Source organism: Ovis canadensis, chromosome 12, assembly GCF_042477335.2.
Source record: "Ovis canadensis isolate MfBH-ARS-UI-01 breed Bighorn chromosome 12, ARS-UI_OviCan_v2, whole genome shotgun sequence".
NCBI lineage: Eukaryota > Metazoa > Chordata > Mammalia > Artiodactyla > Bovidae > Ovis > Ovis canadensis.
This window is the reverse complement of record NC_091256.1, coordinates 15,903,373-15,921,303: the sequence shown is the minus strand read 5'-3', so window position 1 is coordinate 15,921,303 and position 17,931 is coordinate 15,903,373. Positions and strand designations below refer to the sequence as shown.

At 38.4% G+C, this 17,931-nt stretch overlaps 2 protein-coding genes across 8 annotated transcripts in view; both read right to left on the bottom strand.

Annotated features, from left to right (window-relative positions):
- Window positions 1-2,237: 2,237 nt before the first annotated feature.
- On the bottom strand, window positions 2,238-14,586 carry C4BPB (complement component 4 binding protein beta). Of its 5 annotated transcripts, none has more exons than XM_069545363.1 (6): window positions 14,146-14,526; window positions 11,964-12,051; window positions 9,891-10,067; window positions 4,693-4,786; window positions 3,418-3,541; window positions 2,238-2,437 (listed from the first exon to the last, which is right to left on the bottom strand). In XM_069545363.1, the coding sequence occupies exons 1-6, from the start codon at window positions 14,146-14,148 to the stop codon at window positions 2,240-2,242; spliced, it is 684 nt and encodes a 227-aa protein (XP_069401464.1). In that variant the 5' UTR covers window positions 14,149-14,526; the 3' UTR covers window positions 2,238-2,239. The 5 variants fall into 5 exon arrangements, with proteins under 5 accessions (XP_069401464.1, XP_069401463.1, XP_069401466.1 ...); XM_069545362.1 differs by lacking the exon at window positions 14,146-14,526 and adding an exon at window positions 13,666-13,744; XM_069545365.1 differs by lacking the exons at window positions 11,964-12,051; window positions 14,146-14,526 and adding exons at window positions 13,458-13,488; window positions 13,666-13,695.
- PFKFB2 (6-phosphofructo-2-kinase/fructose-2,6-biphosphatase 2) overlaps window positions 14,256-17,931 on the bottom strand; it is a 51,134-nt gene continuing 47,458 nt past the window's right edge. For all 3 annotated transcript variants that reach the window (XM_069545350.1, XM_069545349.1, XM_069545351.1), the window contains 2 exons: window positions 14,790-14,877; window positions 14,256-14,342 (listed from right to left, as the gene is read on the bottom strand). In XM_069545350.1, coding sequence (XP_069401451.1) covers window positions 14,302-14,342; window positions 14,790-14,877 — 129 coding nt within the window. In that variant the 3' untranslated portion in view covers window positions 14,256-14,301. The remainder of the gene's footprint in view (window positions 14,343-14,789; window positions 14,878-17,931) is intronic.

The following is a 17,931-nucleotide window of genomic DNA, read 5'->3' as shown; positions in this document are numbered from 1 at the left end:
TGTGTGTGGTGTTAGAAAGTGATCTAGTTTCATTCTTTTACAAGTGGTTGGGCAGTTTTCCCAGCACCACTTGTTAAAGAGATTGTCTTTACTCCATTGTATATTCTTGCCTCCTTTGTCAAAGATAAGGCATCCATAGGTGTGTGGATTTATCTCTGGGCTTTCTATTTTGTTCCATTGATCTATATTTCTGTCTTTGTGCCAGTACCATGCTGTCTTGATGACTATGGCTTTGTAGTAGAGCCTGAAGTCAGGCAGGTTGATTCCTCCAGTTCCATTCTTTTTTCTCAAGATTGCTTTGGCTATTCGAGGTTTTTTGTATTTCCATACAAATCGTGAAATTATTTGTTCTAGCTCTGTGAAAAATACCATTGGTAGCTTGATAGGGATTGCATTGAATCTATAGATTGCTTTGGATAGTATACTCATGTTCACTATATTGATTCTTCTGATCCATGAACATGGTATATTTCTCCATCTATTAGTGTTCTCTTTGATTTCTTTCACCAGTGTTTTATAGTTTTCTATGTATAGGTCTTTAGTTTCTTTAGTCAGATATATTCCTAAGTATTTTATTCTTTTCATTGCAATGTGCACAACCTTTTTTAAAAATTATTAAAAATTCAATATAAAACATTAAAGAACTTGAGAATTTCATCAAAGACAACTGTTTTCATCTGCACCTATTATTGCCTGGTCCTTTTCTGTAAGAATAAAGGTTTTATATAAATACTATTATAAGTACTTGCTCTTCTGTACTTTATTTTTACTTAAGATTATAAGATTATATTTTTTAAATTTTCTGTCCTTAATTATCCCTGTGAAAGACTGCATTACATTTGATGTATCACAACTTATTAAAAATTTTACTTAGATTGGACATTTCTAAAGCTCACAAGGTCTTGCTAGTTGCTATATAGGCAATATAGGCAATAATATAATGAACAAGTTTTAATTTAAAATCATTTTGGTCAAGTTAGATTAATCCTAGGAATGGATTTACTTGGTTAAAAAGCTTATGACTTTCATTTGCAACAATGTTGATGGACCTATAGGGTATTATGCTTTAGTGAAATAAGAAAGACAAATGTTCTATGTCATCAATTGTATATGGAATCTAAAAACTAAAGCAAATGAATGAATATGATAAAGCAGAAATAAATTCAGTTATAGAGAACAAACTAGTGGTTACCAGCTCTCTTCTGTATTTTGTTTGTATCCTACCCAGAGTTCCTACATGTTTCTTACAGAGATCAGAGTGAGAGATGGAAAGAGCTGGTCATATCAGATAATATAAAATCTTGACAAGAAAACCTTAGGATTTCTATTTCTTCCACCCTCTGAAAAAAGAATAACATATTCATATGTGTTGCAGCATCTCAAATTGACCATATAGATCTAAGTTTCATCCAAAAGGCAGTAAGCAATATTACAGCAGAAGATTTGGAAGCCTTGTTTTATAAACAGGATGTTGGGGAGACTCAGGTGAGAGTTCGGGTTCTAATTCTACTTTTGTTTCAATAAGATACAACTGTGCTGACCTGTTTTCCTAAAATAAGACATTAATTTTTGCCTCATAAATTTTGGTTAATCTGAGATTAATTTTTGCCTCATCATTTGCATTTCATATTGGAAAATGAGGTGGGAATTCCCTAGAAGTCCAGCAGTTAGGACTCCACGCTTTCATTGCAGAGGGCCAGGGTTCAACCCTTATTCGAGGAACTAAGATCCCACAAGTCACACGGTGCATCCAAAAAAAAATAAATACTGTATACCTTAGCTATGATCTAAGTTTCCCATCCTCTTTTAGACAGAAAATTAAACCCTTCCCTCTTCATTGAAGTGAAAGGGTCAGTCACTCAATCGTGTCCAACTCTGCAATCACAAGGACTGTACCCTGCCAGGCTCCTCTGCCCATGGAATTCTCCAGGCAAGAATACTGGAGTAGGTAGCCATTCCCTTTTCCAAGGGATCTTTCTGACCCAGGGATCACACCCAGGTCTCCTGTATTGCAGGCAGATTCTTTACCAAATGAGCCACCAGGGAAGCCTTGTGGCTTCACACCCCATTAATACATTGCTAATTCTGGTCTTAAACAATCACCACACTTGGTCATTCTACTTTCAACACTCACACAAACACATACACACACACTCACACACACAGTGTATTATACAACTACAACTGGTTACTATGAATTTGCATTTCAGTCCCAAAAGAGAAAAATCTGAAGCCAATTTCAGAACCAAGAGAAAATTTTATTCATGGGAGTATTTCTATTACCCAGTCTGCTCAAGGGCAACATTTTTGCCTTCAATTTAGCCTTCTTTCTTTCCAGAAAATATTTTACTTTCTCCATTGTCAAGTCACTTTTCTTTAATCTTTGTGTAAATTTCTTTATGGCTTTGCAAAGTTCCTTACTCTCCTGAAAGGCAAGCTGAAGAAAAATACCTTTTTAAATTACAGTTTAAGAACTGAGACCCAGTACTACCCCTCAGAAGCTAATGAGTGGTGTTTAGGTCCCCAAATGAAGGCTTCAGTGGGAATCTGGGTCTTCAATATGATGAATCATCTAAATTTGCAGGATGGCTGTGGACTGCCCAGCCCCTTCCAGGATGCTGCCAAGTGTCACTCTCCTCCCACAGAGGCACAGAGATATATATAAAACCTTGCAATTAGGTGTGTCTTGGGAGAAGGCACCACTGTCTGCCATTAGGGTCATTTTTTATTTTCAAAAAATAAAATTTAGAGATTTAAGTTTACTCATCATCCTAGTAATAAATATAGACTAAGAGAGGAGACAGGTTTCCCTGGTGGCTCAGTAGTAAAGAATCCACCTGTCTGTAGGAAATGCAGGTGGATCTGGGATGCAGGATGTGGGTTTGATCCCTGGATTGAGAAGATCCCCTGGAGAAGGAAATGGCAACCAACTCCAGTATTATTGTCTGGGAAATCTCATGGCAGAGGACCTTAGTGGGCTACATAGTCTGTGGGGTCTCAAAGAGTTGGACATGACTTGGCAACTAAACAACAACAACAAAAAGAGAGGCGTCCCAATGAAAACAGATCTTTCAGTGTTTTTGTGATTTTTTTTTTAAGTCTGGAAAAATTTTAGAGACTTATCATAGCAATACTTCCAAGTCTAAGACACGAAACTATGTATCTTGCTCTTTAAAGCACATGAGACAACAGTTCTTACCAACAGAGCTTCATGAGACATTAATGGTGATTGGAGAATGGGAACTCATATACAAAAACATGAGTTAGTAGTTTATGAGTCCCACTCTACAAACAGGCCAAGATGAGCCCATTCAAAGGCATTGCAAATGAACAGCTGTTTCCTGAGCATGTGCCAGGATCAAAATCAGACCCTGGGGTCACCACTGTGAATAGGACAGAAAAGAGCCCACTACTTACAAGTGCCTTCTCCAACACTAACTCGGCAGGTTTGGGAGCTTCTTGGATCAACTCACAGATGGGAGGGGCACTGGTCCACTCCCCATCAATGCACTGTTGGTGCTGTGTGCCCACCAGGTGGTACCTGGACACAAGAACAACTTTTACCCTTCCATTTCTTGATCTGGGCAATTAAAGTTGATTTTATATAATAGTATTTCACACTGTGATATAGAAATACTAAAATCTACTTTCCTGCCTGAGAGCTCTAATGCATTCTTAAGTTATCTCAGTATTACACAGCAATCGTAAAGTAAAACCACTCTCCTGGGTATGGAGAGGACCCAAAAGATATATCAGCATGTAAGATATGGAGGAATGAAAAATTCTAAATATGTGTTTTTAAGCACACAGTTTGGGGTGGGAGGGTAAGGGAGGAAACTCTTCATCATTCAGTAATTTTTAAAATCAACTGTCATCTGTGCTCCAAAAAGCAGTAGAAAGCTAGAGACAGCTTTCAAATAAATCTTGGTGAACTGGCTTTAAAGGAGACTCAGCTTTCAACTAGAAAAACAGGAGAGTTGATGGCAAAATCCACTGGAGATAGAAATGCCTGTGAGGCCTCATGACTATGGGTTAATAAGATTGAGGCCAGAAAAAGAAAAGGCTAGGAGATCATTAAAGGGGTGACCAGGCAGTCTAAGTTAAGGTTAGACTTTAATTATGATGTCTTAAAGATCTATGGGCTTCCCTGGTGGCTCAGCGGTAAAGAATCCACCTGCCAATGCAGGAGACATGAGTTCAATCCTTGGTCCAGGAAGATCCCCTGGAAAAGGAACTGGCAACCCACTCCAATATTCCTGCCTGGGAAGTCCCATGGAGAAAAGAGCCTGGCAGTCTACAGACCATGGGGTCATGACGTGTTGGACATAACTTAGAGACTAAACACTAACAGCAAGGATCTAAATAATTCTATTTCTATATTTTAATACATTCTGTGGGAGGGTTTTTTTTTGGGGGGGGTTCAGTTTTTTGTTCTGCCATTCTTTAGAAAAACTTTAAACATTCATTTTGTCTTAGCTAAGAGAAAAGAAAGTGATACATAAATTAGGATAAATAGGAGCATTAGACTGTCTTCTAGAACTTGAGGAGACCTGGCAGTGGGTAAAACAGCTTTCAAAATCAGAATGTGACTGGTAATCAGCAGACAAGGTTGAGACAGACTAGGGCATTTCTAAAACAAGGCTACCAGTCAGTGGGCAAAGTCTTATGTTCAAAAGTCTGCAGTACGCTTACCTTGCTTCACAGTAATAAGTGATGGTAGATCCTGACTTAAAATCTCTTCCTTCAAAATAGCCATGAGTTGGAGTCTCAGGAGGGCCACAGTCTCCTGGTAGACAGGATTATAAGGGTGACTGTTGTGAAGCATTCCTGGAATAATGCGCAGAGCACAACACCAGCCACCACAGTGCAACGGTCTAGGCCAGCACCCACCATCTTCAGAGCAGCCCACGTGGGATCTCGGACATGATCTCCATTTATTTCTTTCTGGTCAAAATCATATTTGCCCATGGGAAAGACTCCCCACCCTGGCTCATTCTCTGGGTCATCAGTGATCTGAAAGTACTTTCTGATTGGCAGGAGTGTGAGGAAAGGAAGGTTAAGTTGTAGAGATGCTAACTGTCAGTGTTAAGAAGAGAAAAATTAGACTTTAGGTAGTGATGGAAGAACTCTTGAAACAGTAGATAAATAGAGTGAGCTCAGATGGAGATTGACTGCCCTATGGGACAGTTGTACTATATGAGAGCTTCAGAAAAAAAAGAGAACAGAACTGGGAGGAAAGAGGGTGAGTCTGTAAAATTGTGGAGAGAGAGTCGGGCAAGGTACTAGATGTCATGAGTTTTGTTTTTGGCCCTTCCACTAACCATATGGCATGGAACAAGCCTTTTCACCTTTCTCAGCTTCCTCCTTAATCTATAAGATGAGCAGGCTAAATAATATTATCCGTAAGGTCACTTTCAGCTCTGCGGTTACATGAGTCTAAACATGTTAATCAAGATTAATGGCTAAATTAATAGTAATTGTGTAGGTATGTTTATTGAAAAGTAAAGGTCTTCAAAACATAAAGATAACTAAAACACCAAAGCATAAAAGAGCATGTGTAATATAATACTATTTTTGTAAAACAGTCATATACCAACATATATGAATAGAAAAAAAAGTCTGAAAATTATATACCAAAGTACTCTGTTATTCTAGAGTGATAGGTCTATAGGTAATTAAATATTTTATTCTCTTATCTTCTATATTTTTCTACAACAGAGGTGTATTGCTTGAGCAATTAGCAAATACTTTTCAAAAGATCAAAACCTGAGTTCAAAGTTATGTGGAAGAAAGGAAGAAGAATTGCAATGAGTTGACTGAGGAACTACAGTGTTCTGAATGGACACCTCAACAAAGATGTACATATGGCATATGAAAAGATGCTTTACATCATATGTCAGGGAAATATAAATTAAAACAACAAGATACCATTGCACATCTATTAGAATGGTCAGATTCTGGAGCATTGACAACACCAAATGCTAGCAAAGATTTGGAACAACATTATCTTTCATACATTGCTGATGGGAATGCAAAATGGTATTTTGTACTTTGGAGTCACTTTGGAAGATATTTTGGTGGTTTCTCAAAAAACTAAATATATGCTGATCATAAAATCCAACTCTCAAAGGAGGTGAAAACTTTACATCCATACAAAAACCTTCACATGGATATTTTTAGCAGCTTTATTCCTAATTGCCCAAACTCGGAAGAAACCAAGATGTCCTTCAGAAAGTGAATGGACAAGTTAACAGTGGTACATCCAGAAATATCAGCACTAAAAAGAAATGAGCTATCAGCCATGGCAAGACATGGAGGAAACCTGTATGGATGTTACTAAGTGAAAGAAGCCTATCTGAAAAGGCTACAAATGTATGATTCTAACTATATGACATTCTGAAAAAGGCAAAAATAGAGAAACAACAAAAAGATCAGTGGCTGAGAAGGGTGGGGGAAGTAAAGTGATAAATAAGCAGAGCACAGAGGATTTTTAGGGTGGTGAGACTACTCCACATGAGGTTATAACGATGTACATATGTCATTAAACATTGGTCCAAATCCATAGAATGTACACCAACAGTGAACTCTTGGGTAAACTAGGGACTTTGAGTGATAGTGATGTGTCAGTTATAACAAATGTACAACTCTGTGAGTGATGTTGATAAGGGGTGGGAGGCTGTGCATGTGTGGGTGCAGGGGGAATCTCTGTATCTTCCTCTCAATTTTATTAGAAACCTAAAACTGCTCTAAAACATGAAGTGCTGAAATAAAGAATTAAATTTTGCAGTGTCAGATATGTACCATTTCAAATGAGATTTTTTAATTAATTTTTTGTTTCTTATTTTTAAATTCAAAACCCTGGTTAGGATTGCATTGTAATACTGAGTCCGTGTGTCTGGGATCTTTTCTTTCATTCTTACCTTCTTTTCCACTCTTTGATGAATTTTGATATAGGTCTCATGAATGGAATTATTTTTACATTTCAATATTCATCTAATAACTATTACCAGGAAGTGAAACTGTTGATTTTTCAACATTTATTTTGTATCCAAGAATAAAGTTTTTAGTAATTAATAGAATTACTTGGATTTTTATATATATTTTGCAAATGATGATATCATGTGACTCACCAATCACTCTAGGAATCTATCTTGTAAAAATAATGGCATAAAGTTGTATGTGTATGCACACATATACATATATATATATATATATATATATATATATATACATTCATTTCATCACTGTAGAGCAAAACTATGGAAATAGGAATAAGATATAGAAATAAATGTTCATCAATATGAGAGATGGCATAGCCACATATAGTTAAAAAGTAGGAGAAAGAGCTTTACATACTGATCTGAAAAAGCTCTCAGGTATATCATTACATGAAAAAATAAAGCTATTTCAAAAATACAGATAGCAAAATCCCATCTTTGTAGGTAAATATGTGGTTCATAACACTGTACAAGAGGCAGTGATTAAAAAAAATCCCCAAGAAAAAGAAATCCAAGAAGGCAAAATGGTTGTCTGAGGAGGCCTTACAAACAGCTGAAAAGAAGAGAAGTGTAAAGCAAAGGAAAAAAGGAAAGACACGCCCATCTGAATGCAGAGTTCCAAAGAACATCAAGGAGAGATAAGAAAGCCTTCCTCAGAGATCAATGCAAACAAATAGAGGAAAACAATAGAATGGGAAAGACTAGAGATCTCTTCAAGAAATTTAGAGATACCGAGGGAACACTTCATTCAAAGATGGGTACAATAAAGGACAGAAACAGTATGAACCTAACAGACACAAAAGGTATTAAGAAAAGGTGGCAAGAAAACAAAGAAGAACTATACAAAACAGATGTTCATGTCTCAGATAACCACGATGGTGTGTTCACTCACCTAGAGCCAGACATCCTAGAATGTGAAGTCAAGTGGGCCTTAGAAAGCATCACTGCAAACAAAGCTAGCGGAGTTGAAGGAATTCCAGTTGGGCTATTTCATATCCTAAAAGATGATGCTGTGAAAGTGCTGCACTCAATATGCCAGCAAATTTGGAAAACTCAGCAGTGGCCACAGAACTAGCAAAGGTCAGTTTTCATTTCAAGCCCAAAGAAGGGCAATGCCAAAGAATGTTCAAACTACCACACAATTGCACTCACTTCAGATGCTAGCAAAGCAATACTCAAAATTAACCAAGCTAGGCTTCAACAATACATGAATAGAGAACTTCCAGATGTTCAAGCTGGATTTAGAACAGGCAGAGAAACCAGAAATCAAATTGCCAACATCCATGAAATCATAGAAAAAGCAAAAAGAGTCCCAGAAAAACATCTACTTCTTCTTCATTGACTATGCTAAAGCCTTTGACTATGTGTATCACAACAAACTGTGGAAAACTCTTAAAGAGATTGGAATACCAAGCCACCTTACTGACCTCCTGAGAAACCCATACGACATAGGTCAAGAAGCAACAGTTAGAATAAGACATGGAAAAATGGACAGATTCCAAATTGGGATAGGAGTACATCAAGGCTGTATATTGTCACCCTGCTTATTTAACTTATATGCAGAGTACATCATGAGAAATGCCAGGCTGGATGAAGCAGAAGCTGGAAACAAGATTGCTGTGAGAAATATCAGTTAACCTCAGATATGCAGATGACACTACCCTTATGGCAGAAAGTGAAGAAGAATTGAAGAGCCTTTTGATGAAAGTGAAATAGGAGAGTGAAAAAGCTGGCTTAAAACTCAACATTCAAGAACACAAAGATCATGGCATCCAGTCCCATCACTTCATGGCAAATAGATGGGGAAACAATGGAAACAGTGACAGACTTTATTTTCTTAGGCTCCAAAATCATTTAATGCAGCCATTAAATTAAAAGACACTTGCTCCTTGGAAGAAAACCTAGACAGCATATTAAAAAGCAGAGACATTACTTTGCCCACAAAGGTCCATCTAGTCAAAGCTACGGTTTTTCCAGTCGTCGTGGACTGGTTGTGAGAGTTGGACCACAAAGAAGGCTGAGCACCAAAGAACTGATGCTTTTGAACTTTGATGTTGGAGAAGAATCTTGAGAGTCCCTTGGACTGCAAGGAGATCAAACCAGTCAATCCTAAAGGAAATTGGTCCTGAATATTCATTGGAAGGACTGATGCTGAAGTTGAAACTCCGATAATTTGGCCATCTGATGCAAAGAATTGACTCAGTTGAAAAGACCCTGATGCTGGGAAAGATTGAAGGTGGGAGGAGAAAGGAATGACAGAGAACAAGATGGTTGGATGGAATCACTGACTCAATGGACATGAGTTTGAGCAAGGTCCGGGAGATGGTGAAGGATAGGGAAGGCAGGTGTGCTGCAGTCCATGATGTTGCAAAGAGTAGGACACAACTGAGTGACTGAACAGCAACAAATGTCTGTTCATGTGTATGTGCATTTATTTAAATATCTGTGTAAACAGAAGAAAAAAGTCATTAAACACATCCAATCAATTACCTCTAAGAGCTATGACTTGTACTGACAAAGAAAATATGCTCAATTTTTATTTTATGTAATTTTGCAATGAATTACGGTTTTTCCCCCCTGTTTTGTGTATCTTTCAAGAAAAGTTATTGCTTAATCTTGAAATTTTACAAAAACATAGTCAGATATCCCAAACTACCCTGTTTTAGACCTACTAGAAATTCTACTTCAGGGGGATTATTGTTAGATGCTAATCATTTCATTAGAATCCATTGCTTGAGTTGAGGCTTGGCTCTTTCTTGACTGCCTGCTAGATCCTAAAACCTTCCCCCCAGATATAAGAAAGAGGACAGTGTTGTGGATTTGTGGCAAATGTTTAGATTTTCACTGCTGATCAATGTCTTTGGGATTTTCACTCTTTTCTCTTATACTTACTGCTTTTGCAGACAGGAGAGTGAGTCACCCAAGTGTGGTTTTCTCGGCACTGGCTCCAATTGCTGCCCTTGAGGATGCAATGCTCATTGCATTTAAACATGAAAGTGTCATTCACGTTCACAGGCACCAAGGAACTGAATTCATCAGTTACCAGCAAGGGGTCAGGACAGTGGCCCACTGAACAAGAAAACAGGCAGAGAGCAGAAAGGGTGAAGCTGAAACCCACCACAGCAAAGGGTAGACTTCCTCAGGCTTCATCAAGAGTGAAAACAAGAAGTAAAACTGCATCTTTTGTTTATTTATTTATTTGCTACACTGCACAGTTTGTGGGATCTTAGTTCCCCAGCCAGGGATTGAACCTGGGCCCTGAGAAGTGAGAGTGCAGAGTCCTAACCACTGGACTGCTGGGAGCCAGCATGAGGAACCCCGCCCATGGCAAAGGTCATGAGGAAGGAAGCCTGACAAAAAGCAAAGGCGTGATCAGTCTTCAGGGGGAACCCCTGAAATTTCCTGAGCATCCACCCCCAAAACCAGAGTCTGCCTGCAGTACTACATTATGCTTTTCATCCACTCTTCTAACATTAACAGGGGCTATCCCCCCACTACCTTTTTCTGGGAAAGGTTAATTTAGAACTTTTAGATAATAAGTCTCCTAGACATAATATGAGCGTTTCAATCCAAAAACCCCTCTGATGGCTTTTTAGCCTGCCTGCAGGACTCTTACAGCTGCACATGTGATTGTTTGCAGCCTCCCGACTGAGAGGCACAGGAAGCTTAAAACATCCTAGGAATGCAGGGGCTTCCGAGGAGTCAAGATCATTAGAATAAGACTGATTAAGCATTTCATTTTTGAGCCAATACTTGCTGCCAAATTTTCATATCTTTTATTTGTTGATATAGTTGGTATATAGAAAAAAAACAAGTAGCAACAGAGATCTTTGAGTTAAGTACATTCTTTGTTATAACCTACTGCGCCTTTGTTCTATAGGGATGTAAACTAGTGCTTTAAGGAGATGCAGATTAAAGAAAAACACTTCAGGGGAAACGAGATTAACATTCTTTAAGGAAGAGAGCCAAAATGTGTTAACAAGCCTCTTGGCCAGAAGATAAAATGTAAATCACCTGAGACCTTTTGTATACAAAAAGATATACAAAAAGAGTCAAGACTGCTGCCCCTGCATGACTCTGTATCTTCCATTATGTAAAATTTAGGGTATATAAACACCTTTTAAAAATAAAGTTGGAAAGGGGTTTTTGCACAAGCCTGGCCTCCCCCATGTCGACTCTTTCTCTTGCTCCCTCTCCCTCCCTCTCCTTTTCAGGCTGATCCCTTGGAACACGGAGGCTCACCGAGTCTACTTACTTGCCCAGGCTTCTGAGACCCATGTGAGAGGGAGCCCAAGGCAGGGCACCCTTCGCTATTCAAGCAGGTGCCTGTGGCCCAACGTAGATGGTGCAAGTTCCTTGTCTGGGACTTTACTGGTTTTCCACATAAACCAAGTTAATCAGCCTCTTTTCTCCACTAATTTTCCTAATACATTATTTTTTCCTAATCTAATCTTATATTTCTAATTAAATAAATCTCTCCTCGCCAACTCCGTTCACCCTTCGAATTACCCTGGATCCACCCGGGCTGGACCCCGGCACTGGACCACCAAGGAATTCTCAAAACTGCACCTTTTATTATGGACTGGTTGCTGCTACTGCTGCTGCTAAATCGCTTCAGTCATATCTGACTCTTTGCAACCCCATGGACTGTAGCCCACCAGGCTCCTCTGTCCATGGGATTCTCCAGGCAAGAATAATGGAGTGTGTTGCCATTTCCTTCTCCAGGGCATCTTCCCTGCCCAAGTATCAAACACACATCTCTTATTTCTCCTGCATTGGCAGGTGCCTCCTTCATCACTAGTGCCACCGGGGAAGCCCATTATGGACTGGTACCAGGAACCAAACCATATCAGTGCAGGATGAGAAAAGATTGGGTTGCCCTAACTGAGGAAACATCTTGATTGTGCACAAGAGTGACAACTGACATTAGAACTTACTGAAATTAAGCATGTAACTGGAAATTACCAATAGCACGTTCATCATTCTCTTGTGTTAAGCATCGTTCAAAATTCTTGAGCCCACGTTTAAAGCAAGTGTTTCCTTCCCTTTCATCCTGTCAGATACACACATTAGTCATCATTTTTTTTACTTTTTGTTGTTGTTGTTGTTGTTGTTGTTCTTCCCCGGTGGAAAAATAGAATAATACAGAGGGATATGAATTTGGTAATATGAATAAAGGATAAATATACAGGTGTGCTTTACGTATAAAGGAGAAATTTTCACTCTAGGTATAATAAAGCAAAACTAATCTAGCCATTCCTAAAAACAGTATTAATAAAGAGCATGTGGACTAGTTATTACCCATCTTTACAGACATCACAAGTGAGTTTTATGAACCTAAGCAAATCACTTAGATTTCAGGTATCATATTTGTACACTGAGAACATGATTTTTTTCCAATTCAAAAATTAAATGATGGATAAAATGGTATGATATATTTACTACAAAATAATAATGCAAAGCAGAATTATAGATGAAAAAGTCATGTGTTGATAATACATATGAGTTCACTTTTCTAATATTTAATTAATTTATTTATTTGGCTGCACCGGGTCTTAGTTGGAGGCTGAGGGGGTCTAGCTACCTCACCAGCGATCGAACCCAGGCCCCTTGCATTGGCAGCATGGAGCTTAGACACTGGATGACCTCAAAAGTTCCACAAATGAGTTCATTTTATACTTCTGTCTTTTGTATATGTTTAAATTTTTTCATAACATTAAAGTTTTAAAGCAGTGTGATATTAAATAAATTAAAGTTCCCCACAAAAAGTAGTTTTAATACATAGAAATCCTTTCCATCTTGTAGGGGTGACTGGGTCTACTAATTCAGCTAAGTTAATTCTGACTACAAGCTGATGGTTTGTACAGTAAAGAATCTGCCTGCAATGCGGGAGACCCAGGTTTGATCCCTGGGTCAGGAAGATCCTCTGGAGAAGGGAATGGCAACCCACTCCAGTATTCTTGCCTGGGGAATTCCATGGACAAAGGAATCTGGCAGGCTACAGTCCATGAGATCACAAAGAGTAGGGTAAGACTGAGCGACTAACACTTTTACTTCACTTTCAAGAGCTGAATGGGCTTCTCAGGTGTCACAGTATTAAAGAATCCACCTGCCAATGAGGGAAACTCTGGTTCGACCTCTGGTTCTGGAAGGTCTCCTGTAGAAGGAAATGGCAACCCACTCCAGTATTCTTGCCTGGGAAATCCCACGAACAGAGGAGTCTGGCAGGGTACAGTCCACGGGGTTACAAAGAGTTGGACATGACTGAGCACACACACACACAAGAGCTGACTACATACCTTCAAAGGAAAGACTGCCACTAGAGTACTTTAAAAATGGATTCCTAAAAGTTGAGAATTTTTTTTCTTATAAAGTCTTACCATGGCCTACTGGAGGTATGATGTGAAAGAATACAGTGGGATGACAAGATGAATAAAGAAGCAGAAAGATCAAACTTACAGCAGCACTCAGGAGTGAGGGCATTCCATCCCTTAGAGGCATCAAAAAATCGTTACATAAGTTAAGTCCCCAGAATTTGTCCTTTTCTCTCGTTTGCAATGAATATGCTATCATTCACTGGGGGAAGTTTTGGATAGCTCTTTGTTGGAAGGAGAAAAAAAAAAAAAAGACTCTCTTGACATGTCACGTGACTTGAGGAAGCACTTACAGGAGTCCCCCTCATAGTGTCTTTTTGCTTGACTCCTTGTATTCTGACTCCTTGTATTCGCCCATGTCCATGAACATCCACATCCTTTCCTCCCCAAGGATTCCCAAAGTTTTGTTTTCAAAAGAAAAACAAGAGTTTGACTCAAATTCAGCCATTAGTTATCCACTCCTAAAATTACAATCCCCTTTCCAAATAGTGGTACCAGAGTTTATCATAAATAAGACCTCTCAAGATTTGAAATTGGTACATTTTTCATTTCCAGAACAAAAAGGGAAAGTAGCAAAAAAATGACTCACTTCTTAGAGTCATTAAATATTTACTGTTGAGTACAAAGCATAACACCAAGTAACTTGAGATTATTCAATAAAGGAAATATGTTTTATAAATTTCAATTTCATTAAAATCTTAGACAGAATGCCTCATAATCCACATGCTGATATAAAATGCCTTACAGCCTGAACTTAAGAAAAGCATACATACCATCTGAGGCAGAAATCAGCCACACATCCACAAGATAGCACATAAGCCAAAAAAACATCTTACGATCAACTGTTTGACCTGGGTTGGAAATAACCCAGCCTAAGACCCTGGTTTGGATCAAAATAGGTCTTCTCACACCACTGAAGATCAGACCAGTCACTCCTTCCTAGAGACGGGTTGTACTGATTTTTTCTTCCCTGGAAGGAAAAAAAAAAAAAAATTCTATGATAGGAAATAAGAATTGCTGTAAGGAAGTTGGTACAAGGAGAGATTTTTGCAAAGACACAAGGGGGTGATAAAAAGAATTGCTAGTTTTAAAACTCAGTTTCAGAAATGGCCTGTGTTGTTTATGCAAATCCAGTTGACCGGTCCCTTTGAACTGCAAGCCAATCATTCCTCAACAGATTCAGGCTAAACAATCTTACTGTGACCTTCGCTTCTGTCAATATTCGCGAGTGTTTGCAATCACCTTGTGCAGCTCTCTCCAGCATAGTGGGGGAAAGTGAGGGGAGAAGTGCATTCCTGGTGATTTCCCAAGTACAACCTAACTCTAGGTGCTACCGCCCACCTTCCCTCTTCAAATATCAGGTATCCTAAGGCTGCAAGCAACACTGAAGCCCAAAAGCTCAAGGAAGTCAACTAACCTTGCCTGTCTCTGACAGCCTCCAGACCGTGTTGCCTCCCAGAAAGGAGCAGGTCCTGGTGGATTCCAAACTTGAGGACTCCAGAGTCCTGCAGCGACAACATAGTCCTCGTTGGCCAGCTCCGCACCAGATTTCCCATTCCATGCTCTTCAGAGCAGGATTTGACCCGAGTCCAGAGTCAACCAAATGAACTGAGAGATGACGGGAACGCTTTGGTCTTAGGAATGAAAGCATGTAAATTTGCTTTTGGTTTCCCAGTTTCTTGTTCATGATGATTACAACCATTAACTGGTTGTCTGTGCACCAACTACAAAACTGGGATAAAATTACTCAAAATTTTAGGTTTAAATAAAATAATATAAAACATCATAATAAATATAAAGCATAAAGACACAGTAAAATCTCAAATGCAATTCTCATCCCCACACTTTATCATACCTTGTTAATGATTTATTAATGTTTTTCTCCCACACTGGACTGTTAAAAAACAAAATTCACCTGAGTAAATTTCAAAATCTAGTTGTTTTATCCAGCAATTCATGAATCACTCCATCTAGTAAACAGAAGAGCCCTCTGAGGAGTTGTACAAAATGCAGGGTTTATTAAAGAAGAGTGGGGCAAGGAAGTTATTAACAAAAGAAAAGGAATAATTGTTTCAGGGTTGGTCACCTTCTTTTGGGGAAATGATGAGAATCTAATCATGCAGTTTATCTCAGTTGGGCTGACCAGAAAATTCCAAAGTGGTCTGATTACGATTATATTCCTGGGAAAGGTAAAAATTGCAATTAGGTCAAGTATTAAATCTAGGTTTGGCATCAGGACATTAGCAGAGATGACGCCATTTGGGACCTGTGTTTCTCTCTTTAACAACTGTTAACAACTCTAGAACAGGAGTGTGGCCTCATCTGTGTTTGCAATCCCTTCCTCTGCATTGCTTAATGCAAAGTAGAATCAGCTGCTAAATGAAGTAAAAGCAACGCAGGGTAAATAAAAAGAATAGTCACCCAGAAACTCTACCACAGCTCCTTGAATCCATACTGATAGCTTATCATTGATTATATACTGTTTTTATGGTGTTTCCATATCTTTGGTCAACTAATATGTGAGATCTTATAGTGCAAGCATCTTTTAAAGTATAATTTTCAAAAAATTAATACAAGTCATTCATATGATTATAAAAATGAACATGTGTCAAAGATTTTACTTGATTCATTATTTAATGAGGGCATTATTAAGATACTATAACTAATTTAAAGAATTTGAGGAACAGAGATATGAAATATATAGTCAGTCAGTCAAAGGCATTCTAAAATGACTTTTCTACTAGAGGCAAAACTGGTTAATATGCTGAGCAGCAACTTATAATATTTGAAATCAGCTCCTCTAACTGATGGAAATTAGCTAAATCTCTACTGGACAAAATTCATTTGTTTTCTGTGATCAGGAATCACTTGTATAGTTCTCTGAAAGGAATCATTTTCACTCCCATCCATTTTCTACAAATTAACTCTACTCTTATAGAGAGTTGTAAAAAAGCCAAATCTAAAAATAAAAAAAAAAAAAACAATCAAAATAACACACACTATGGAATCAATAATTCCTAGAGAGTGTCTGCTACAGAATACTCAGTAAGCCATTAGAAAATGTCTCCATTGATTTCTTTTTCTCTAGTTCCAAGTTTTCAGTAATTTTTTAAGTTAATTTACTTTTTATTGAAGGATAATTACTTTATAGAATTTTGTTGTTTTCTGTCAAGCCTCAACATGAATCAGCCATAGGTACACATACATCTCCTCCCTTCTGAAACTCCCTCCCATCTCCCTCCCCATCCCACCCTTCTAGATTGATACAGAGCCCCTGTTTGTGTTTCCCGAGCCATACAGCAAATTCCCATTGGCTATCTATTTACATATGATAATGTAAGTTTCCATGTTACTCTTTCCATAAATCTCACCCTCTCCTCCCCTCTCCCCATGTCCATAAGTCTACTTTTTATGTCTGTTTCTCCATTGCTGCCCTGTAAATAAATTCTTCAGTACCATTTTTCTAGATTCCATATATATATGTTAGAATACGGAATTTATCATTCTCTTTCTTACAGACTTCACTCTGTATAATAGGTTCTAGGTTCATCCACCTCATTAGAACTGACTCAAATGTGTTTCTTTCTATGGTTGAGTAATATTCCATTGTGTATATGTACTACAACTTCTTTATCCATTCATCTGTCAATTCATCTAGGTTGCTTCCATGTTCTAGCTATTGTAAATAGTGCTGAAATGAACAATGGGATACAATGTCTCTTTCAATTTTGGTTTCTTCAGGGTATATGCCTAGGAGTAGGATTGCTGGGTCATAAGGCTCAAACTACTGCACAATTGCACTCATCTCACATGCTAGTAAAGTAATGCTCAAAATTCTCCAAACCAGGCTTCAGCAATATGTGAACCATGAAATTCCTGATGTTCAAGCTGGTTTTAGAAAAGGCAGAGAAATCAGAGATCAAATTGTTAACATCCAATGGATCATGGAAAAAGCAAGAGAGTTCCAGAAAAACATCTATTTCTGCTTTATTGACTATGCCAAAGCCTTTGACTGTGTGGATCACAATAAACTGTGGAAAATTCAGAAAGAGATGGGAATACCAGACCACTTAACCTGCCTCTTGAGAAATCAGTATGCAGGTCAGGAAGCAGCAGTTAGAACTGGACATGGAACAACAGACTGGTTCCAAATAGGAAAAGGAGTACGTCAAGGCTGTATATTGTCACCCTGCTTATTTAACTTATATGCAGAGTACATCATGAGAAATGCTGGACTGGAAGAAACACAAGCTGGAATCAAGATTGCCGGGAGAAATATCAATAACCTCAGATATGCAGATGACACCACCCTTATGGCAGAAAGTGAAGAGGAACTAAAAAGCCTCTTGATGAAAGTGAAAGTGGAGAGTGAAAGAGTTGGCCTAAAGCTCAACATTCAGAAAACGAAGATCATGGCATGCAGTCCCATCACTTCATAGGAAATAGAAGGGGAAACAGTGAAAACAGTGTCAAACTTTATTTTGGGGGTCTCCAAAATCACTGCAATGGTGAATGCAGCCATGAAATTAAAAGATTCTTACTCCTTGGAAGAAAATTTA